Source organism: Haemaphysalis longicornis, unplaced genomic scaffold (assembly GCF_048455015.1).
Source record: "Haemaphysalis longicornis isolate Haplotype H1 unplaced genomic scaffold, Haemaphysalis longicornis Haplotype H1 scaffold_14, whole genome shotgun sequence".
Taxonomy (NCBI): domain Eukaryota; kingdom Metazoa; phylum Arthropoda; class Arachnida; order Ixodida; family Ixodidae; genus Haemaphysalis; species Haemaphysalis longicornis.
Window position 1 is genome coordinate 59,756,076 of NW_027526245.1, and position 24,911 is coordinate 59,780,986.

The window sequence follows — 24,911 nt, forward strand, 5'->3', positions numbered from 1 at the left end:
AGAATACTCGTCTCGTGCGATGACCACAACGCTAAAGGCGGGGCCCTTTCTCCTCCACTTGCTGGGGTATTTATGTTAAGGTATTTTGATTGATGTACGCGAATTTATGTACGTATAAATTTGCGTCACAACCTTACTATGGGACTATAACCACTAGAAGGTGAATTTAACTGATAGTATTTCAGAAAGCAAGGAAAATGCAAGAGGTTTAAGGAAAGTGTCCACAAAGTTTATTTGGCAACAATGTGTCGCTGTGCACTAGAAAATGCATCAATTATAATGTTTTTAGCCGTTGCAACTGCATCTTCACATAGGCTAGAGGCCTTAATTTCGCGATTCCTTACGAGCCACAGAATTTAGAATACGGCAATGAGGTAATGAAGCGCGGCGAACAGCCCCACGATGGCACGAACGAGGTGGCACAACCTGAGCCCTGTAATGGCGGCGTCTTGAAACTACACCGAAAATCTTGAACAACAACTCCTATTTTGATGCATAGCGAGGGCCTCTGTTCTGCCAGCCTTGGTGCCATAGGAAGCTTAAGAGGATTCAACGCTGGCCTACCACTCTCGACATGTCGTAGACACTAGAGACAAGTGTCGGGAGTTAAAAAGAAGGTAACCTTCACCCTGAGCAGTCCGAGCGGCGCTGGCTACCAACCCCAGGCACAGGAAACAAAAATACCTAAACATAAATACCCCTAAAAGTGGAAGGGAAAATCGCTCCGCCGGAAGCTAGAGGTTATAGCACCACACCGGTACTGTGGAGGTCGTGGGTTCGCATCTCACGTGGCTGGTATTTTTTCTAAACTTTCTTTCGTTCCAAATTATTTACCTGTTTCAATGACCTACCACATCCTCCCCTTTGCTTCCCAAGGTTTTCTTGACTGCCAACTCTTATTTTCTGTGGTATCTTCAATGAGCCCCCCATTTCCCTTATATATACATATATATATATATATATATATATATATATATATATTTAACGAGCAGCTCAATGGGCTCACAGTGTTTAAACTGTTTCTATGGTGTCCACACCTCCTTCCAGAGGTTGACACCTACTACGTATACGACCGAATTCTTTACCGCTCTTGCTAGTCTCGGTCGAGATATGTTTTTTACGCCAGTGGCCATACAGAAGCCGGGTTCTCGTTGGCCAGATGCCTGTCTTTTGTTTTATGACCTAAGCAATTCAAACAGCACCTAAATACTCCTTGGCCAGATGCTTCTCCTCCGTAATCCAACCTTTGGCGACCAAACATAAAACGTGTACCTTATGGCCGGACCCTCGTCGTTGGTGTTTTCACCACCGCTGGCCAAAAATACAGCAAGTATTTTGTGGCCGGATATCTGCCAGAGACCTTAAGTCCTTTGGCAGTCGAAACCTTGCCACTGCTCTAATAGGCCGAAGATATCCATAAATTGAGCAATGGCCGGCAACATTTTTCTTGGTTCCTGTCTGCTTACCTTGCAACTTCACAGTGAAAATAGGTTATTCATTGGCGACTACACAAGTGGGCTCTTACTAAAGCTGGAAAAACTCTGGGGTTAAGTACAGTTAATAAAGAAGGGCTCAAACCGTTCCATCCGGGCTCGTATTAAGATCCGCCAAGTACTTTCCCACCTCAAAGGTACCTGAAGAACACTTTATTAATCATTCCAAACCATACAGTTTTTATATGCTTGCAATGCCAGAAAGACTAGAATAAGCCGTTATTGATGACGATATCACTGATTTTGATGATTTCCTAAGTAATATAAACTGAAGAGAACTGTGACCTTGACCCATTCAGTTGTGTTTAGACGTATTGTTTAAAGTTCATAATTTGTAACTCTCCAAACAAGCGTTTTTGAAAGTTGGGGTTGAAAGTTAGAGGCCAAAAAACCCTCTTGCCAGTGATAAAAAAAGCCACAGCAAGCTCACGGTGAGAATGAACTTGAATACAGAAGTTCTGCGCATTATTTTGAACAATGCCGCCTAGCAGATATTCTTCCTTATTTTTGGGTGCGCACGAGCGTTGTGAAACACAAAAGCATTGTGCAAATTTTCTAGCTTACCCTAAATGAAGTATTAGAACAATAGGTCACATGCTTGTCTTCTTGGTGCTGCTGCTAAATAAAAAATAGAATGCAGCAATAAACGATAAACATAGTGAACCCGTGCCTTGCTCTATGCAGCTAAAGTTATAAAAGCTCATGAATGTGATGGTATTTTCTGCTGCAGCCCAAATTCGCGCAGACAGTTGAGAACGATAAACATAACCATGGTGCAACGGCTTGCCTCAAGAATGATATTTTTCTCGCTTTTAACCCAGACTGTGTGAGTATGTTTTAGTACCTAGTTATGAATGCTATAGAGCAGTTAAAATTTCAAGACGATTCTAAAGATTAGCGCGCCGAAGCTACCAAATTTGTTTATTTTAATTATTTAATATACTGATCAGGGCCTAATGGCATTAGAGAGGGGAGTAGATTACAGTGTAATACATGGTACATGGTGAACAGAAAGAAACAATACAGTGTTAGCAGTGTTACAACCAAAACGTCAGCGTGCTAAGATCAAAGATACATCAAGCGGATCCTGAGTATACAGTTCTCGCTAGTGTTTCACGAAAATAATGGTTATTATTAATAGACGCAATTTTAGTAGCAAGGTGTTTTCATTCACGGGACGAACGAGGCAAGCACGACTGTGCAGCTGCATTAGTAATATAGGTGATAATGCCAAGAGAAAGGATACCACGGACGTCAACTAGTATGGGAGGCATGGGGTGGTAATTGTATGGAATGTTAGTAGGTAGCGTAATGTCTGAGGTTTTAGAAAAATATGTGGCGAATGTGTGGTTAAGGATGGTTGCTTATTGATTTATGGGAACTGCGTCACCGAACGAGTCTTGCAGTCAGATGGAATCTTCTATCGGGGGATTAATAACGCGCCAAAACGGTTTACAGTTGTTTTACATGGATGGCCGTACGTTAAAAATGAAGGTTTTTGTCGCGTGTTTGAGTGCTGTTACGTAATCACTAGATGCGGTTTTATCAGGGGCGCATCGCCCGTTTGTTGGTGAAAATTTTTTTGAACAATAAAGGCGTTTTTTTATTGCCTGACATGCGCTTGATGGTGATATTATTTTATGGTGATTGTGCATTACTAGCAGTGATGTAGGTTGGGATGTGCTTTATGGTGAGGCAACTAACTTCGTCAGCGAACATTACCCTGTTAGTATGAACCGAACGGTGTTCAAAATCGGTCAAAAAGACTTCATAAAATTTGGACAATTCACTATTTTTCGCATCGATGTTGGCTTTTCTGTAGTCGCGAATCGTGTTTCTTGATTTATGCATTTTGGCGAGGTGGCGTTTATGTCAAAAGTGAGCAGCAAGTGGTCAATAATACCTGGTAAGGTACTAATGGTTGAAGCATAAGGTGGGTTGGTAGTTAAAACCAGATGAAGTGTGTTTGAAGTGTTAGATGACTCTCTGGTAGGTTCGCTAAGTGAATGTGATAAGGAGAAGACTGAACAAAAATCTGGAAAATCTTTATACAGCATTGAAGAGGGTGATAAAACCAGAAGGGAAGTGCGCCCCATGATGTTAGGGAAGTTGAAATCACCACGAAGGAACAATGGCTACGATGGAAATCGACTAATAACTATATTTATAGCGTCATGCTATCGATTTACGATTGTACAGGACGAAGATGGCGACCGGTAGCACATACCTATGATTATTTTATGTGACCGAGCGTTATTAAGAAAAAGACTACTTAACACTCACTGCGCACATGAAAGATGGACGAAGGAATATCTCTAGAAACAGCTAGTAAGACTCCACCACTTCGGCGCTCAGTCCTGTCGAATGGGTACACCGCGAAATGCGACGCTTTTACAAAATATTTCTGAATCGCGGACATGCACGCCAAGTTTCGGTTAGGTCGAATATGTGTGCAGAACATGTGTCTATTGCACTGGATAATAAATTTTGGTTGTTCAAAATTCTTCGTATATTAGTGAATAGTACAGAAACACGAGGGGTGTTGCTCGGTCACTGCCCCTTGCGTGTGCCTAAGCTGGCAAAACATAATTACTGTGACCACAGCTTCGTTTATTTCAGGGAAGTTGCTCAATACTATCATTAGAGGCTTTGTAAACGTAAATTTCGCCGTTGATGTGGAATTTAGTTAGCGCAGTTGGAAATCAGGAGATCCGGAGTAGCTTTTTCCAAATTCCAGTAGTTTTTTTTTTCTAGCGGTGCGATTGCTGAGTGATTATTCTTCGGATACTGTTCTGTCGCTTTTTTAGAATGTTTACGCTTAGAAAGAAGGAGCTATTTGAGCCACAAGTGCCGAAAAGCAAAACTCAAGGAATAAGAAAACACTTTATTGGCGATGCTGCTACCTTCCGAACCGTTTCCTGCCAGAATATATGCATGAGCTCTCCTTTCATTTACTACTGCCGTGTAGTCTTTGTGGTCGGAGAAGGCAGCCGGTACAGAGATTGAACATACTCCGGGCCCCCGCAAAGGTGCCAAGTAGCAGCAAGTTCAAATGGACAGTCTCTAAATAGCCCTGGCGGTGACAAGACCGTCCTGCACCTTGATTTTGTACGAGCGGTTACGGCCGTCCACGCTTCTGTAGACTTCTAGTATCCGAGCCAGCTTCCACATTTGACGAGGCGTTATCTCAGCATAGACGAGCACGATGTCCCCCACGTTGAATTCTGTTGCCGTCCTTCGGGCTCCGAAATGGGCTGATCGCAACTGAAGGAGGTACTCCTTCTGCCATCTTGTCCAGATTTCCGGGAGTCTCTTTTTATTCTGTTGCCTTCGGAGAGCGTCTGTGCGCGTTGAAGTGGTGGCGACATTCGATGCCCCATGCGGTAGAGCGGTAAACCTTCGTCCGATCAGGACGTCGGTGGGCGTTAACGCACACGGTTCACCCATGTCCGACTCGATGAATAATAATGGTCTAGAATTGACCACAGCTTCGACTTCGGCAAGAACTATTGCTACTTCTTCGAAGGTGAGAAGAGCTTTACCCAGAATTTTTCGCAGTGTGGTCGTAACAGTTGTCATGAGACGCTCCCACCACCAGCCACACCAAGGGACGTCAGGTGTGATAAACCTCCAAGCAACTTTGGCGCTGCCGATGTGCCCAGCGACGCCGTCTTGGTGGAACATCCTGTAAAGTCGCTTGACGTCAGATGATGTTTTCCTTATTGTCTTTGCATTATCTGAATAAAAAAGTCTACGTAGGCCCCTCCGTGACACGAAACACCAGAAACACATCAGGGTTGCTTCTGAAGTCATTGAACTGAACAGTTCCAGATGCACTGCTCGTGATGTAGCACATGCGAAAAGATCTATGTAGCTCTTGGGGTTACTGAGGACCGTATGTAGAGTGGCCCGGCGAAGTCTATCCCTACCGCTTCGAAAGGATTAGTCGATGACAAGCTGTGACCAGGAAGATGGGCAGCGGGAGCACTGCTTGGAAGTGTTCGGAACCGCTTGCACAGGTCGCAGCTAGGGTTGAGTCGTTTGACTAGGGATCGAACTCTGTGAATCCAGTAACGTTCTCTCAGCTGCGTCTACGTGTCCCTCACTCCACCGTACGTAACTGGAAGGTGGGATCTTACCACAATCAGTTCCGAGAAACGGTGGTATGGTGGTAGAATGATTGGGTTTTTCACTTCTTCTTGAACTGGTAGTCGCGACAGCCGACCTCTAACTCAAAATAGACCACCGGAATCTGGAAAAGGATTGAGTTCAGTGAATAATGATGAGCCCTCTAGAGCGGTGTTGTTTGAAAGCACTCGATCTCAGTTTTATATACTTGAGATTAAACCAGCTTGACCCAGTACTTTACGGCTCATATCATGTTTTCAGCTGTCACTGGGCCAGAAGTTATTTCTAGGCGTCAGGAGTGGTCTATGAAGCGGAAGACCCTCGCCGTGAGCCTAAGCAGCAAAGACATTTTGCTGTATCAAGCAATATCAAGAAGTGGTTCCAATGCTTTAGATTCGGTAACGGGTGCGATTTGAATGGTTACCACTTCTGCTTCCAAGGGTTCCCATTCAGCGGTACAGTCGACAGCTTGCGACGGCCGCATATCTTTATCCGCTAACCATGCAGGGCCATGCCACCAACCTTGGGTGGATATTATTTTTTCAATCGATGTACCACGAGTTAACAGGTCTGCAGGATTGTATTTTCCCACACAATACCTCAACTTGGTTGAATATGTCTTTTCGTTGATTTCTCGAACACTCTTCGCGACGAATGGCTTCCACTTGACCAACGCACTTTTTATCAATGTCAAGGTGATCATAGAGTCTGTCGAGAACCTGTAGTTTATTTTCAATTTCGCAAGAGCCTTGGCCACGTATGCAAGAAGCCTTGCTCCAACCAATACTGCTAAAAGCTCTAGTCGAGGGAGGGTTACTTTTTGATCAGAGCTACGCGTGATTTTGAAATAAGCAAATGTCCTTGTCTTGGGTGATTTGTTACAATGTAGAAAACAGCTCCGTGTGCTAACGGGCTTGCGTTACAAAAAAATGTCTGTTTCTTCTGGTAGGGCAAAGGTTCCACCAACCCACCTAGTAACGGAGACAATGTTGAGTTTCAGTAATTGTCGCACACATTCGCCCCATTCACATCTTGCGGTAAGTCTTCGTCCCAAGCGATTCCACGCGAGCCAATCTTCTCCAAGAGTATCCTTGCCGCTATGCTGAAAGAGCAAGCAATCCGAGTGGGTCAAAAACCCGCGAAGCCGTCTGCAAGACAAAGCATTTTGTGTTCGCTCTTGATTTCAAGAAGTTCATCACGTTAGTCAGAAGAAAACTAAACGTATCTTTCGCGGGATCCGAAGTAATTCCTACGACCTTCACCGTGGATTCTTAACGGACAACCATTTCCTTGCTCGCCGCACTTTGATCTTGCTCCAGAAACTCCCTGACTTGGTCCGAGTTTGTCGTCCAGTTTCTCAGCATCATTCCTGCCGGCTCCATAATTTCTTGCGCTTCAATGCAAACCTTGGTGACATCCTCTTCTGTGGCGGCCCCAGTGACCAGGTCATCGACGTAGAATGACTCGCTGAGCAATTTGGCCGTTTCTGCTTTTTCTCCAACGGTATTCTTTAAGTGGTGAAGGATTGTTGCCGTAAGCAGTAATGGGCTACATGTTGCTCCGAACGAAAATCTCGTCATTCGCCATTCCTGGAGCCCATCCTGAACGTACTGTAACTAACTTCGTTCTTTAAACCAGAGAAATCGAAACGCATCCCTGTCATCTTCTTGGATAGATATCTTAAAGAAGGCTTTTTCTATGTTACCCATGATGGCGATGGGGTGAGTCCGGAACCGGAGAAGAATTTTTTGTATTTCTTGGTACATGGTGTATCCTTTCTCAAGGCATTCATTGAGTGACTTACACGCTCCGGCGTGTGGCGATGCTTCGAACACAATTCTCACTTTTGTGGTAAGGGCCTGCTCTCTAATCACTTCTCTGTAAGGCATGTAGTAGAGTTTCTCTGCGTTAGACGCCAGTGTTTCTACTACTTAAGCGTGTCCTGATTCGAGGTATTTTCTGATCGTCTTGTCATATATTTTCAGCAGTACCTCATTTTTGGACCGCCTGCTTAAGAGTCGCCGCAGTCTTGTGGTGGGCAACCTGCTTGTTGTCAGAGAGCTCGAAGTCGTCTTTCCAGGGTGGAGCAGCCTCGCACCACCCATTTAGGAAACAAATAGTCTTTTTTGAAGCGCTGAATGGTTGTGTTTTGCTGCAAGCAGTCGTCGATCGATTTCGATATACCCACGCTCTCAAGCTCCAAAAATGAGCGGACAATCTCGTCTGACTCCACTGTATGTGTTCTTAGCACGTAAACTATCATGCGTGAGGCGTGAGGTTTTGCTGGGTTTTGCTTAAGCGGTAATGGTGCTCTGGAAGGTCCATCCGAACTTGGAATTCATTCCGATTAGTCTCGTTTTTTTCAAATCTCGAGACTTCTCCTATTAGCACAGTCCACATCTCGTCTCAACCTAATAGCAGGTTTATGCCACCTGTAGTTATCACTGTCGGCTGCATCAGTGTGTCGGTAATGTTTTTCCGGACGTTTTAAAGGTAGTTACAAAGAATGACTCAATGCAAGTCGCCTCAATGTCGTGGCAGATATGGGGTATCACAATTGCCCGCAACACAACTTCACTGTTCGTGAACTCGCTACGTAGCCGGATTTTTACGACGCGACATTTTGTATTTGGTTGGGTCCTCAGGTTGGTGAACGTATCAAGCGTAACCATAGTGAAACCAATGCTCCTCGGCCGAAGATGTGCACATATAGCTGCTTTATAACAAAGGTGCGCTGGCTGCCGCCGTCGAAAACCCCTCTGACATATCTGCAGGCATCGTCACTCACTGCCCAGGCTCGAAAGGTATGAAGAAGGACACAGCTCAGCTGGTCATCAACCACTCATTTGCCCCCTTGAAGAGACGCGCTAACCGTCGTACTTTGATCGGGTTCCCCGGTATCTCGTCGTGCTTGTTGACAGCTTTTATAGGGATCACACCTACTCGAAGCATGACGACCGGCGCACTTTCAACATGACAGTTTCCGGCGACAATCTCGGGCTCGGTGCCTTTTTCATGTGCAGCAGAAACATCTCATGCCCTTGGCCAGACGTTCCTTCTTTTGCTGCAAAGAAATATCTTCTGTGCAGATTTCAGTCAGGGGTTGCGTCGACTTACAAAAGGCACAGCTCTCGGTCGTCTTGTTGGAGTGGTTGTGCAATACGGACGATGTCGCTTTCTATTCACGGAAATGGAAGCCCTTGCTTTCGGTATGACCTGGTATATGCTCTTGGCCCTTGGTTTCCTTAAAATTGCTCTTCTCGAGGCTTTCCAGCTCCAAGCCAACAAACGTCAACTTGTGGTCCAGGTCACTCTCTTCTTTAGAGGCGGCTGCACGTTGGGTAGACGATTGAGTGGTAGACGTTCGGGGGTACTGGACGAGAATGTCATAGGGTAGAGCCCGCAAAAGAATGTCACAGAGCATCGATGAGAACGATTACTTCTTTACACCCAGAGTCTCGATGCCTCGCATATTGACGAGCACATAATCGTAGAGCTTGCGAAGCCCCACTGTGTCGCTGGATGTCTTGACGGGGTTCAGCATGCGCAGTCTGGTTAAGTACTCTTGCTCAAGACGCGTCTTGTCACCAATGGCGCTCTTAAGTATTCCGAAAGCATTCTTGTAGCACGCTTCTATCGTTCGTAAACCGCTGACAGCTGAGTCAGCCTCTCCCTTCAAAAAGAGTCGAAGATAATTGAATATCTCGGAGACAATAAGACCTCCGTTTTGGTTGATTATCTGATCAAACTTCTCCCTGAATTCATTCCACTTGCACAAATCCCCGTGAAAAAGAGTGAAGGTCAGTTTCGGAAGGCTTGCTTCTTTTCTTTGTGGAGCGACGACTTGAGGATTCGGGTTCTCAGGGGTCGTAAAAATGTCTGTCGCAGAGAGTGACAAACGAGCGCTCCTGCTTTTCAGTTCGGTAAGGATGCGTGTCGTGTGGTCTTGATACTAAATCACGCTGTTCTACTCAGCCTGGAACGCGTCATCCTCGATATAGCTTTCGCGCTCATTGTTGATCTTGTTAAATTTGACGTTGTCCCTTTTTTAGCCTTTCGTATAACGACATCAGTTGGTCTACCAAAGCCCAACTGTTCATTATAATGGCACATGCCTTGTTGATGAGCTTGGTATTCGGCGCCAGCCTCGATGCTCGCTTGCAGTTGAGTTTCTCCATATTGTTCGGTCTCCTAGACGCCCTCAGCAGGTCCCGGTCATAGTCCCGGGTCGTCGGCACCAAAAAATGTTGAGCCACAAGTGCCGAAAAGCAAAACGCAAGGTGCAATAAAACGGTTTATTGGCGATGCGGCTAGCTTCCGAACCGTTCCCTGCGAGATTCGAAGCACGAGCTTTCCTTTCTTTTACTACTGCCTCGTCGTCTTCGTGCTCGAAGAAGGGGGCGAGTCGAGGGACTGAACAAACTTTTTTGTTTTTGAAATTGGCGAGTTTAGCTATGACGGGGCGACAGTTGCTCGGTGACTACGTTCATAGACGGTGGGCTCTTTTATACCGTTCCTAGGCAGAGACATATCTGCACCGGCTAGCAGGGTGTTCAACTTAGATTCAGTTTCCTTCCAGGGTTGTTTAGAATCAGGGATATCATAAAATACTAACTTCTTACGATGACACCGGTGTTAAAGTTCGTTATTTGCCACTTTAATGCGTAATTTTGTAAGGTTAGTTCTTAAATGAATATTTTTGTGGTCGTTACTCGCTTAGTAAAAGTTTCCAGATACTTTCACTTTTGTTTCCAGACTCTTTCACTTTTCATCTGGCCTTGTATGCTCGTCATGGTTGTTTCAGTTCTTTTTTTCTCGGTTTTAATAGTTTTCACTTCCGTAAGTGATTCAGCTTGACTTTTGGAAGTCTGCATTTACTGTACATGAATGCCTTTGAGGAGTTGAAACACAATTTTCATCTGTTTAGCAGGGTTACCGGGCAATGTCTCAATCTGTAACACTGCTTCAGACCGAATAGTAAGCCCGGAGTTGCATTCTATGTCGCCTGAACACAGGGACAAAAGCGCCACAGAAAAAAACTCAGCAACCATTTCTAAAACCCCCTGGGCACAGGAACAGCAACAAGAAGGGGTTACAATTTTTCTAGCTCGTAAGACGTATATGTTACAAACCCGCATGTTGAAAACAAAACGCGGTTGAGTGTTCGCCGTTGGCAGTGCTCCCATGCCCAATGATGCCTGCCGAGGGATGCGTCTCAGTTATGCAAGCTGTGCAAGATGAGGTCACTAAAAATGGTGCTGAAAGCTGGTGCTCGAGTTGCCTCCTCGTTACAGGGACGACTAAGCTTGCATTGTCATGATAGCCAAGGAAGTGCACGCACGCGTAGTGGCTGTTTCCAGTCACATTTTCTGGTATTGCGTCCGAGCAGGCGGAGCACCAGGATACCAAGGGGAGATGTAAGACGACGAGTGCAAGCAATGCCTGCATGTTGAAAAAATGCTGGGAGTCACAGCATACTGGCATGCTCGGGAATAGTTTTGACCAACTGGATGACCTGCGTCAACAGAAAAAATATTACAAAACTGTTTGAAAATATATTGATCGCAACACGTCCATTTATAAAATAACACAACGGCCAAACTGGAGAGAATGAACGACACACAAAACAGTTAAGCTTGTGCAACTTACCTTTTCTCGGGCTGTTTGACTGCTCTGTTTTTAACGACGACAGCATTTTCGGAACTACCCAAGCAGAAAAAAGTTTGGTCTATCTGCCTCTTTGGCGGTTCCTCTATTAAGAGGCCGAGCGATGAGTTGCTTCTATGTAGTGGTATACATAATACTTGTCGAATTGTTCGTTAAATAGACTACATCTGCCGCATTCGTGAAAAAACAGGAATTCCTGAATAACATTACCAGAGTAACTTATAAAAATACTCGTGTTGTTTCCTTTTGATATCAAACAAAAACGCATTAGAGCGACATTTGGCCCCGAAATACAAACAATCAGAGCCGTTTCTTAAGAGGGAGCTGGTAAATGCTACTTGAGTCAAAATCAAAGTGTGAACTTTAAACTCCTTCGACTTTGGCAAAACAGGGCAATCGGACTGACTTCGGCTACAAAACAGGACGAACGCGGGATCAATTACAAACAAGGAAAGCGTCTTTTTCTTGATTCAAAGTCATCATTTGAACACTGTGACCTCCAAGTGTGTACTGTGGCCTTCCGTTAGTGCGTTTGTACAGTCAAAGCCAACAGTGAGACATAGCAACATTCGCTTTAAAGCGGGCTCACACTTGACCTTGAACGTCGTGGGTGGTGCACTCACTAAACGGCGAATAGTAAAAACGTGTCCCAACTAAGGGCGTGCGCACCACGAAGAAGAAAAATTGCACTGGTTCAGCAAACCTCCATCGCCTCTACGTGGGGAGCGAGAATGGAGAGACAGATCGCGTAGGAGAGGTAGGGGACAAAGAGAGTTCTTTAAGTGGCAGGTTCTGTGAAGGAATCCGCTTGCTGGGCGAAATTTGTAGAGAAAAGAGCAGAGATGCGGCCATTTTTGTAAACACTTTTCCATCCTTGAGTTTTGCTAAAAACACAGCAAAGTGTTACGAATTTCTACACTTGTAAATCCTTTATTCCTGCCAAAATTTGTTTTGCTTACTCTAGGGTTCACATAGACTCCATGCAAGACTGGCAAAATCAGGGCTATATACCCTGCGATGAAAACGTAAGTTAGTTTTGACATATACTTTATCACTCTACATTTACATAGCATAAAACACAAAATCTCTTTATCTGATGCATGATAGTGTGTAAAATAAACAAGCCAGGACACCAAATACCTAACTACTACAAAAATAAACAATGCCGAGCTGTCTGTAGGTGCGCAAGAAAATGATAGCAATTCATTTAAATTGTTTTGCAACCTGCTTTTCAATATATATACACGAATTGAGTGAATATTGAAAGGTTTATTGCATGGCTTCATTTAGTTTGTTTTCTAACGTCGTAGTCATGCTCAAACGTTTCTTCTTGCTTTTCTTTATAACGTACATAGTAACCATTGAATGATTAAACGGCTGAAAGTCCCGAACGAGGTCTTTTTGCCGATAGAATGTGTGCATGATTGGTGCTTGTTTACGAGTGTGTCCATTGGTTAGTCGGTTAATTTTGTAATTGTCTGAATGACGTCAGGAGATTAAGTAAAACTAAGAAGATGAAGCAAGAACGTTAACACAGAAATAAAAGTTGGTAGTCAAGAACGTTTCTGGAAGCAAAGAGGAGGATGCGTCAGGTCATTGAAACAGTTGAATTTTGAAAGGCAGAATGAAAGTGGAGAAAAAATGCCGGACGAGTGAGATCCAAACCAATAACATCCACAATACGCGTCTGTTACGATGACCACTACGCTACCGGCGGGGCTGTTTCCCCTCCGCTTTCTCGGGTATTTGTGTCAAGTTATTTATGTTTCCTGCAATTGGGGGTGGTTGCCAGTGCCACTAGGACTGCTAGGGACGAGGGGGGCCTTCTTTTTAGCCCGCGTACCGTGATTCGAGTGTCCAGACCGTGTCGATAATGGTCAACCAGCATTGCACCCCATTTAGCTACCTATGACAACAAGAATTATAGAACCAAGGCTCTAACTATGAATGTAGCGAATCTGAATGGGAAATAATGGGCTCGTTGAAGTAACAAAGAAAAAAGGGTTGGCAGTCTAGAATGTCTCGGAAAGCAAAATGGAGTATTCGGTGGGCCATTGAAGCAGATGAAGAATTTTCAACTTATTCTAAAGAAATGCCACTTCGCTGCCAGCAAGCTTACCATCCTTGACCGTGTGGTTTCAAGAGAAGGCAATCTACCGGATCCTGCTAAATTTCAAGCCGTCGCAGAGTGTCCCAAGCCGAGAACTATGAAGGAGCTGCACAGTTGTATCGGGCTCTGTTCTTATTTCCGCCGTTTCGTTCGTGACTGTGCCTCTATTATTTTCCGCTTGAAGGGCCTTCTTGGGAGTGGCACTGACATCACTACATTGCATATGCCCATCTGCGCAAATTGCTTACAACGCCACGTACACTTCGACTTCGACCCCTCAGCACCTACGAAACTCCGCACCGAAGCCAACAGTATCGGCCTGGGTGCTGTTCTCGCGAAGTGTAAACCGAGAATCGATTAATACGTTGTTGCATATGCCAGCAGCACTGTTACGAAAGCAGAATCTAATTATTTGGTAACCGAAAAAGAGTGCTTGGCCGTTATATAAGCCTTCAACAAATTCCGCCCATATCGTAACGGCGGCTGTTTCGATTTGGTTACGGACCATCATGACCTGTGTTGGTTGGCGTCGTTGAAAGACCCTCCTGGGCGTATCGGCCTCTGGGCTCTTCGCCTCCAAGAACTTCACATTAACATCGTCTACCGCTCTTGCAGGAAGCATCAAGACGCCGTTGCCCAACACCGTTCTCCTCAATCCGTTGATACTGCTTCGCTCGATGAGTCGGAAGACAACCTGAACGCCCCGTCGTTCGATGACATGGTCAACGACCACCGCAGGGACCCCTGTATAGCTTCCATCCTGGCATATGTTTCCAACCAACCTACTGCTGCCGTGTCCAGAGCACTTCGCCGACAGGCCTCTCACTTTTCCATCCCGGATGGCCTGCTTTACCACCCCAGTTACGCCCCCAGAGGCCGCAAGTGGTTATTAGTCATACCTCACCACTTGCGTTCCACATTTTGCGCTTTCTTCCATAACAACGCCCAATGCGATCATGCCAGGGTGCAAAATACGCACCACCGCCTCCACCTACGGTACCACTGGAGCGGGATGTTCCGCGACATCTGCAAGTTCGTTCGATCATGACCTGATTGTCAGCACCGCAAGTCGCCGCCTCATCATCAGGCCGGCCAATTACAGCCCATGCCTTGCCCAGTGCACCCCTTCGATCGTGTGGACGTTAACTTGTACGGCCCACTGCCTTGTGCCGCAGCCGGTAACCGTTGAATCATTGTAGCGATTCACCATCTGACACGCCACGCTGAGACGGCTGTATACACTGGCTGCCACAGCACGGGACATGGCTTCTTTTATTTTACATCGCTTCATCATTCGCCATGCTGCCCCTAGGGAAATACTCAGCGATCGAGGCCGCGTTTCCCTGTCCGAAGTTGTTGAAGCTCACCTTACTGAATGCCGCATTGTTCATCGGAATTGCACGGCATATCAGCCGCAGGCCAACGGTCCCACTGGGAGATTTATTCGCACTCTTGGTTGTGTGCCCGCCATGTACGTTTCTTCGGACCATACTAACTTAAACTCAGTCCTCTCATTTGTCACGTACGCCTACAATACCGCGACGCTGTCTACTACCCGCCTCTTGCCGTTTTTTCTTTTGTACGGCCGTGAGACAGCTCGCGCCCTTGAACAAGTCTCCCGTACAGAGCTGACGCCCCTGAGTATTCGACTGTGTCTAAATTATCTACATATACGGAAGAATGCTGCCAACTTGATCGCTCATTTACATCTGCCAAACAATTCACGCAAAATTATCTCCATGACAAAGACCTCCCAGACGTGTCTTTCTCCCCGTTTCACGCGCGTGGCTGTGGGTACGATCCACACCTTCTGGACAATGCAGAAAGTTTGTCTCTTACTATTACAGCCCTTAACGGGTCCTGGTGCGTGCCTCGCCCGTTAATTACCTTGTCGAGCCAGTACAGCCTTAATCCTACCAACACCAACGTGAAAAAAAGACAGTTCATGTACAACGCCTGAAGCACTATTACCACCCCCTCGTTTTATCGTATACCTAGGCAGCCAGGTTGGCTGCTCTTCAGCGGGTGAGTGATTGTAAAGAAGATAGTCACCGAGGTAATGCAATGGAGAGTCTCATGTTTGGGGTTAGCGCCACTGCCAGGGCAGTGCAAAGGAGAATCTTCCGTCTGTCGGCATGCACCAGGGTAAGGAAACTATAATGGTCCAGTTTTGATCACGCCCTCTCGCACCCGCTTATCTTGTGCTCGCCTTCTTTGGACCGGCTGAAACGACCGTTTGATTTCGCCCAGCTCATCACCAACACCCCTATCTATCGTCCCAATAACTACAAATTCAAGATACACACACCCATCTATATATATATCTATATATATATATATATATATATATATATATATATATATATATATATATATATATATATATATATATATATAGATATATATTTATATATATATATATATATATATATATATATATATATTGTAATGAAGAGAAGTGAAAGGACTAACGGACCTCGATCGTCCAATCCCTGTTCGGGTATCTACCGGAAGCATCAAGCTGGCATCATCTCTGTGCGTCCTTGTGGTCAGATCAGCGATCCCCTATCCGGTTCACCTGGAACAGACTGCGCTGCTTCCCGCCTCTCGCTTTTACTGCTTGTTAGCCATTAAACCGCCTTTCAAGTGGTGGAGGTGCCGGGGTACGAGGTGAACCAACCTGGAGCTTCGCAACCGCACCGTACCAATGCCCGTCAACCCCGTCGACGTAGGCCAACAGCCACCATCGCCGGTGCCAACGGTCATCTGTGCCGGCACCATCCGTCAGCGTGACCCGCCCTTTTTCACCGGCAAAGGTAATTATGATGCCGAGGATTGGTTGTCCACATTCGAGCGAGTGAGCGTCTACAACAAGTGGGATGACCAAGCTAAGCTGAGCAATGTCGAGTATTACCTTCGGGAAGTGGCTGAGGTCTGGTTTCGGAACAACGGCAGGACCATCAAAACATGGGGCGAATTCAAAACCCTCTTCGCAGAGGCGTTCGACAGGCCAGAGGTGCGGAAACTGCACGCTGAACAGTGTCTTCGCGTTCGCGCGCAGCAGCCCGGCGAGAATTTCACAAGTTATATCGAAGACGTTGTGGATCTCTGCAGGCGCATCAACATGGATATGTCTGAGCAAGAAAAGATTCGGCACATACTGAAAGGAATTGAAGACGACGCGTTTCAGATGTTGATGTCCAAAGACCCAAAGACCGTGGCTGAGATAATTAAGCTCTGCCAAAGCTATGATGAGCTGCGGCGGCAGAGGAGTTTTGTTCGACAGTCGCTCGGGACGGGCGCAGAGCTGTCAAGTTTATCCTTCAGTTCTGAACAAGCATCGCTTGAGATGAGGATTAAGGACTTCGTCCGGGAAGAGGTCGCTCGGCAACTTTCGCTGGTACCTTTTGTAGAGCAGCCTGCACCAAGTTTGCCTCAAGCTGTTCAGCGCACCGTCAGGGAGCAGGTCGCCGAAGCCCTATCACCTGCACACCAGTCAACTACACCCGCTGCCCCGCTGACTGTTCCAACCATGGCTACCATAGCACCGCCAGTGACCGCTCCGTTGACGTACGCCGAATGCACGGCAAGGGCTGCCCCGCCACTTGTCCACTCCTTTGTCCCCTCGTTTGGACCCTACATGCCAGCGCCTGTGACGTTCACTCCTCAGCCAGTCTCCCAGTTCCGCCGTCCCGCGCCATTGGCTGTACAGCAGACGAATCCGTGGCGCACTCAGGACAACCGACCTATATGCTTTTCCTGTCGTCTCCCAGGACATGTAGCACGTTACTGTCGCCGTGCAATGCAGCAGGTTGAAGCATCTCATAGCCCAGTGTATGTTTCCCGCCAAGCTCCCCGTCGCGCACCTGCGGGACCGCCGTCACCATCCTTTCAATCCGACCATCAGACGTTCGCGAGTCACCGATCGCCTTCTCCTCGTCGCCGCTCCATCTCTCCTATGCGTCGTCAGTCAGCGCCTCATGACGCGGGAAACTAATTCCCGCAGTTCCGGAGGCACGAACTGCGTACGTAGCAAAATGTCAAAGTCCTCGTGTATCTCCGAAAAATGTCGTCGACGTAGTTGTTGAAGGAGTTCCTATTCTTGCTCTTGTCGATACTGGTGCCGCGATTTCTGTTATGAGTGTGAAACTATGCCGCTATCTGAAAAAAGTTATGACGCCACTGTCGGGACTTTCGCTTCGAACTGCAAGTGCGGAACATGTGTCACCCCTGGCTGCGTGCACTGCTCGAGTAGTGATCCAAGACACTGTCTACACCATCGAATTCGTTGTTTTGTCTTATGTTCCCATGACGTTATTCTTGGATGGGACTTCTTGTCAAGCCATAACGCAGTAATTGACTGTGCCAAGGCTGAGATTGAACTTATTTCCCAGAACGATCCGCCGCTGTCTGAGCATTTGTTTGGTGAATGGAAGATTACCGTGAACGAAGACGTCGATATCCCGCCGCTAAGTTCCGTAATGGTTGATCTTGCTAGTGCGCCCGTACCCGATGGACCTGTCCTATTCACACCAGGCGACCTTTTTGTTCGCCGGAAGGAGTTGCCACTCCCATTCGCCGTTCTTACAGTGCAAGGTGGGCGTACGAGAATGTTTATCTCCAATCAAACCCACTGTTCTGTCAGCCTGCTCCATGGAGAGTCAATTGGCCATGTTGAAGCTATGCGCTCCATCAGCCGCTTCGACGTTTGCGATGATCCCGCTGCGCTTTCGCTCACTGCCCTGGACTCGTCCATTTCTACCGACGCTTCACTGTCCGCCGACGTGTTCAAGAAGTCCCTGGACGCCGATTTGGATCCCACACAGCGCACGCAGCTTCTCGCCCTTCTTAACAAGTTCCGTTCTTCCTTTGACTGTGCACAAGCTCCGTTGGGTAAAACGTCAACAGTCACCCATCACATCGACACAGGCGATCATGCTCCCTTGCGACAACGACCCTACCGTGTGTCGGGGCCGGAACGTGGTGTTATTAGTGAGCACGTGGATGACATGCTACAGCGCGGCGTCATTCGGCCGTCCCAAAGCCCATGGTCGTCGCCCGTGGTCCTCGTGACAAAAAAGGATGGGTCTTTGCGCTTCTGTGTTGACTACCGCCGCCTAAACAAAATTACCCGCAAGGACGTTTATCCGCTCCCACGCATCGACGACGCTCTCGATTGTTTACACGGTGCAGAATTCTTCTCGTCCCTTGATTTGCGCTCGGGCTACTGGCAAGTGCCGGTTGCGGAATCGGACCGCCCCAAGACCGCATTTGTTACCCCGGACGGTTTATATGAATTTAACGTCATGCCATTTGGCTTATGTAACGCACCTGCCACATTCGAGAGAATGATGGATAACATCTTGCGTGGTCTCAAGTGGCATATATGCCTTTGTTACTTAGATGACGTCGTCGTATTCTCTCCCGATTTTGACACACACCTAACTCGTCTCCACCAGATCCTGGCGTGTCTCACCGCTGCCGGCCTCCAACTAAACTTAAAGAAGTGTCGTTTTGGTGCGCGCAAGTTGACTATTCTAGGCCACGTTGTTTCAAAAGATGGTGTGTCCCCTGATCCCGATAAGCTACGTGCTGTCGCCAACTTTCCGAAGCCGACTTCCTTGAAAACCCTCCGGAGCTTCATCGGGCTCTGTTCCTATTTCCGACGCTTCGTCAGAAATTTCGCTACCATCGTTTCCCCCCTAACAAGACTGCTGAACGGTGATAATGCTCTTTCTGCGTGGTCCCCGGATTGTGATGAAGCATTTTCTTCCTTGCGACGCCGGTTAATCTCACCACCTATCCTCCGGCATTACGACCCAGCAGCTCCTACGGAGGTGCACACTGACGCCAGTGGCGTCGGTCTCGGTGCAGTGCTTGCCCAACGGAAGCCCAACTACGACGAATACGTTGTAGCGTATGCAAGTCGAACTCTCACCAAGGCCGAGCGAAATTATTCCGTGACCGAAAAGGAATGCTTGGCCATAGTGTGGGCGCTCACCAAATTCCGCCCCTATATTTATGGCCGCCCCTTTGCAGTTGTCACCGACCACCACGCATTGTGCTGGCTGTCGTCACTCAAAGACCCCATGGGACGACTTGCTCGTTGGGCCCTCCGTCTACAAGAATTCGACATTCGTGTTATGTATCGATCCGGCCGCAAGCATTCTGACGCCGACGCCCTCTCTCGCTCCCCGGTGTCCGCTGATACGGCACACCTCAGCACAACGGACACTACCTTGTCGTCGCTGACTCTCTCAGACATGGCTTCCCAGCAGAAAGAAGATCCATGGATCGCTACTATCGTCAACTTCCTGTCTTCACCGTCGACCCTTCCTCAGCCTAGGGCCCTGCGTCGCCAGGCTGCTCACTTTGCCATTCGCGACAACCTCCACTACCGCCGCAACTACATGCCGGACGACCGCAAGTGGCTCCTTGTGGTTCCACGGAATCTCCGCGCGGAGGTGTGTGCCGCTTACCACAATGATCCGCAGAGTGCTCACGCGGGACTCTTGAAGACCTATATCCGACTTCGTCAAAGGTACTACTGGCGTGGTATGTACAGCTTTGTGCGAAGATTTGTTCGTGCCTGTACTGATTGTCAACGACGTAAGTCGCCTGTCCCCAAGCCAGCCGGCCCGCTGCAGCCCCTGCCGTGCCCCGTTCGTCCATATGAGCGCGTTGGCATTGATCTTTACGGCCCACTGCCATACTCTTCTTCTGGTAACCGGTGGATAATTGTGGCAGTAGATTACCTAACCCGCTATGCCGAAACAGCAGCGCTTCCCGCTTCCACGGCACGTGAGGTTGGTGCATTCATTCTGCACTCCATCGTCCTACGCCACGGTGCACCACGGGAACTCCTAAGCGATAGGGGGCGTGTATTCCTCTCTCAGGCCATCGAAGCGCTCCTCGCAGAATGCAAAATTGTGCACCGCACCACATCCGCCTACCATCCCCAAACCAATGGACTGGCAGAAAGATTCAACCGCACGCTTGGGGACATGATCGCAAAGTATGTCGCGCCCGACCATTCGAACTGGGACTCAGTGCTACCGTTCGTAACGTTCGCTTACAACACGGCCGTGCAGACCACTACAGGTTTTTCACCTTTCTTTTTCTTATACGGACGGGAGCCATCGTGTACAATGGACACCATCCTTCCCTACAGCCCTGATCCGTCCGAATGCCATCTCCTTTCCGACGCAACGCGCCATGCAGAAGAGTGCCGCCTGCTCGCACGTTCGTTTACATCGAACGACCAAGCTCAACAGAAGCACCGTCATGACCAGGAGCACTCATCGACTTCTTACAGTGCTGGCGATCTCGTTTGGCTGTGGATACCGTCTGCCACTCCTGGTCTCTCCTCAAAGCTCCTTTCTAAATATCATGGCCCCTACCGTGTCATCGATTCTTCCTCCCCCGTTAACTACGTTGTAGAACCACTGAAGCCAACGGAAGACCTTCGCCGTCGCGGCCGCGAAACTGTCCACGTCTCTCGCCTAAAGCCCTATTACGATCCCCTTGTGCTGCACTCACCGTAGGTCGCCAGGGTGGCTCTCTCTTCGGCGGAGGGTGATTGTAATGAAGAGAAGTGAAAGGACTAACGGACCTCGATCGTCCAATCCCTGTTCGGGTATGTACCGGAAGCATCAAGCTGGCATCATCTCTGTGCGTCCTTGTGGTCAGATCAGCGATCCCCTATCCGGTTCACCTGGAACAGACTGCGCTGCTTCCCGCCTCTCGCTTTTACTGCTTGTTAGCCATTAAACCGCCTTTCAATATATATATATATATATATATATATATATATATATATATATATACAGAAAGAAATGCCGGCAGTCTACAACGCCAAAGAAGGCATAGGGGAGTGGTTAGACTATTTTTTACCGTTAGTGACGTTACATTATTTTTAATATTATTAATTAAGTGAGAAAGAAAGAAAGAAAAACACGCGCCCAGAGTGGGGACCGAACTCCCTTCTCCCCGTGTAGTCTGACTGGCGCTGGCTACCACCCTCAAGCGTCAGATACAGTTGTAGTAAATATAAATACCCCAAGAAAGTGAAGCAGAACACAGTCGCCCAGATAGCCGAATTGGTAAGGCATTCGAGATCTAATCGAAAGGCGTGGGTTCGGTCCCTACTCTGGACGCGTGTTTTTCTTCCTTTCTTTCTTTCTCGCTTCAATTAATATGAAAAAAATATATATATATAATTTCACTAACGGTAAAAAATATAGTCCAACCATTCCCCTATGCCTTCTTTGGCATTCTAGACTGCCCGCATTTCTTTCTGTATATATATATATAAATATATGTATATATATATATATATATATATATATATGACACAGAAATAAGGGTTGGCAGTCGAGAAAACCTCGGAAAGCAAAGGGGAGGATGTGGTAGATCATTGAAACAGATTAAGAATTTGGAAAGAAAGAAAGAAAGTGAAGAAAAAATGCCCGCCAGGTGGGATCCGAACCCACGACCTCCAGAATACCGGTCTGGTGCGATAACCACTACGCTACCGGCGGGGCGATTTTCCCATTCACTTTCTGGGGTATTTATGTTAGGTATGTTTGTTTCCTATGCTTGGGGGTGGTAACCAGCGCCATTCGGACTAATCGGGGTGAAGGGGACCTTCTTTTTAACCCCCGGGTCGTGACTCGAGTGTCTACGACATGTCCAGAGTGGTCGACCAGCTTTGAACCCTCTTAAGCTCCCTTTGGCAACAAGACTGCCAGAACAGAGGCCCTCGCAATGCATGTAGCGAATCAGAATAGGAAATGAGGGGCTCGTTGAAAATAACACAGAAATAAGGGTTGGCAGTCGAGAAAACCTCGGAAAGCAAAGGGGAAGATGTGGTAGATCATTGAAACAGATTAAGAATTTGGAAAGAAAGAAAGAAAGTGAAGAAAAAATCGACTGCCAACCCTTATTTCTGTGTTATTTTCAACGAGCCCCTCATTTCCTATTCTGATTCGCTATATATATATATATATATATATATATATATATATATATATATATATATATATATATATATTCTGTAACAGAGATAGTGGCCGCGTGGCCAAAGGGGTGTGTGCTCAACTAAGACCGAGGCTGACAGTCAGGTGGCGTCAATCCCCCAACTGGGTCTATGTGCAAGGCTCAGTAATCGGAGCAGCCCCATCGAGAACGATCTTGCTGAGAGACCTGCGCGTGAACTCCCGAGCTAGCTTGGCCTCTGGTACAACCAGCCCCCGTTATCACGCTCTAGCCGTTTGCTAATAAACCCCATTATATTTTGGTGAAGGTCGTCTTTTTATGGTCCCCTGCCTGGAACTACGAAGCAAGCGAGTGCTCCCTCCCGTCTCCCGAGGAATCGAGCACGACATGACCTCGCCGTAGCCTGCGCCCGTCATCTGCTCCGGGTCACTGCGTCAACGCGAACCCCCCAGTTTCACCGGCAGCGACGACATCGATGCGGAAGATTGGCCCTCAACATACGAAAGGGTGAGCACCCACAACAGCTGGGATGACGTTGCCAAACTCAACAACGTCCCTTTCTCCCTCGACAAATTAGCTGAGTCGTCGTTTCATAACAATGAACCGAAGATGCAGACTTGGTCGGCCTTTAAGACGAGGTTCCTGGTAGCGTTTGGCCGCCCCGCTCTACGCAAGCTAAACGCCGAAAAACGCCTGCGCGTCCGAGCCCAACAGGACAATGAAAGTTACACGAGTTACATCGAGGAAATTGTAGACCTTTGCAAGCGAGTTGACCCTGCGATGCCGGAGAGCGACAAGATCAGACACGTTCTCAAAGGGATAGAAGAGTTCGCCTTTCAGATGCTGCTGAACAAGAACCCTCACACTGTAGACGAAATCACTACATGGTGCCTGAGCTACGATGAACTACGCAAGCAGCGTGTCGTTACTCGCTAGTGCACATCGCCCCAAGAAGAGTTCTCACGGGGATGTCTTTCCTCTCTCACGATGCCACATGACCTTTCTTCCCTTCTGCCTCACATCGAGGTGTTCGTGCGCGCAGAAATTGCTCGACAGCTGGCTCTGCTTCCCAGTGTTCATGAGCCTGTGCATTCGCCTTCGCTGCCTGCGACTGTACGCCGCGTAATCTGGGAGCAAGCGCCGAGGCGCTTCCTGCAGTTCGCCAACATCCACTTGTGCCGGCCCCCGTGGTAGCGACCATCGTGCCACCCGTGGCTCCCCCGTTCGAACCGCAAATGACAGTGCCCCTCGAACAACCGGTGGCAGCGTCCCTCGCACCACCCGTGACAATGGCGGTACCCTTCGCCATTCCTGGAGCGCTCCCCTTCAGTTACGCTTCAGTGGTCCGGCAACTGCAGCCCGGTGCTTTCCCAGCGTACCACTACGTGAGAAACCAGCGCGCGATGCCTTACCCTCGGCTATTACCTGAACCGCTGAACCCCTGGCGCACATTTGACAACCGCCCTATCTGTTACGGGTGCTGCATGCCCGGACACGTCGCACGGTTGTGCCGTCGGCGGCCACTGCCTGCTAGCGACGTCCATCGAGTGCCTCCTTATGGACCGCAACCGTACTACACCCATGGAGACGTGGGTCAGGCACCGAATTCGTCCTCTGCCGACCGTCCGCCCTTTTCCAGCCGTCGCTCCTTTTCCCCGCGTCGCCGTTCGCCGCCTCCCATGCGTCCCCGCCAGAATCCGACCGCTGAGGGGAACTAACGGCTGCAATTGCCGAGGCAAGAACTGCAGCCCCGTCGAAATTCCGAAGCCCTCCTTTCTCACCCACCAATGTAATACACGAGACGTTTGAAGGTGTCGCCGCCCTCGCGCTTATTGACACTGGCGCCGCTGTGTCTGTGTTGAATGAACGTCTACGCCGCTCATTACGTAAAGTTACGACGCCTCTCTGTGACCTTACCCTTCGGACTGCGAGCGCGCAAGAGATTAAACCGTTGGCCATGTGTACCGCTCGGGTTCTAATCCAAGACGTCACCTACGTCATCGAATTCATTGTTCTCCCATTATGTTCCCACGACATAATCCTCGGCTGGGACTTCCTATCCCGACATCACGGCATAATCGATTGCGCACGTTTGCAAGTTGAACTTCTACCGTTCTACAAGCCGCCGCCGAACGAGCTGTCGACCAAGTTGACTGTTTCCAAAGATACGGACATTCCCCCGCGATCTTCCGTCATAGTGCCCGTTTTGTGCAATGTGGACGACACGACTGTGGTTTTCATGCCTTCCAGGGCCTTCCTTTCGCGCAAATATCTGCCTTCACCCTCTGCTGTCATCGACGTCCAATCCGGTTGCAGCTTAATCGTCATCTGTAACCCATCTTCATGCCCGACTACCTTGTTCCATGGGGAATGTATAGGTGTGAGGAAGCCGTTGACCCTTCTCACGTGAACGCTTTGCCCGACGAACCATCGCTGCTCACTGTTGGCACACTTAGTCCTGTGAGTGCGTCAATCTCGGATGCGTTCCTGCAGTCAGTGGACAAGGGCCTTAACCT

General features: G+C 48.1%; 1 protein-coding gene and 1 long non-coding RNA gene across 2 annotated transcripts in view; both read left to right on the forward strand.

The window, feature by feature from the left end:
• The first annotated feature begins 2,147 nt into the window (after positions 1-2,147).
• LOC144165123 (uncharacterized) overlaps positions 2,148-24,911 on the forward strand; it is a 43,891-nt gene continuing 21,127 nt past the window's right edge. Inside the window, exons 1-2 of the long non-coding RNA XR_013321375.1 lie at positions 2,148-2,319; positions 12,253-12,313. This is a non-coding gene — a long non-coding RNA (uncharacterized LOC144165123). The remainder of the gene's footprint in view (positions 2,320-12,252; positions 12,314-24,911) is intronic.
• Positions 16,106-17,607, forward strand: LOC144165122 (uncharacterized). Its single transcript, XM_077695232.1, has one exon. It carries the CDS (start codon positions 16,106-16,108, stop codon positions 17,393-17,395), a length of 1,290 nt encoding a protein of 429 aa, XP_077551358.1. The 3' UTR covers positions 17,396-17,607.

What these genes read in the sequence shown, in the direction of transcription:
- LOC144165122 (XM_077695232.1), top strand. Translation starts at nt 16,106, where the DNA reads ATGCCCGTCAACCCCGTCGACGTAGGCCAACAGCCACCATCGCCGGTG.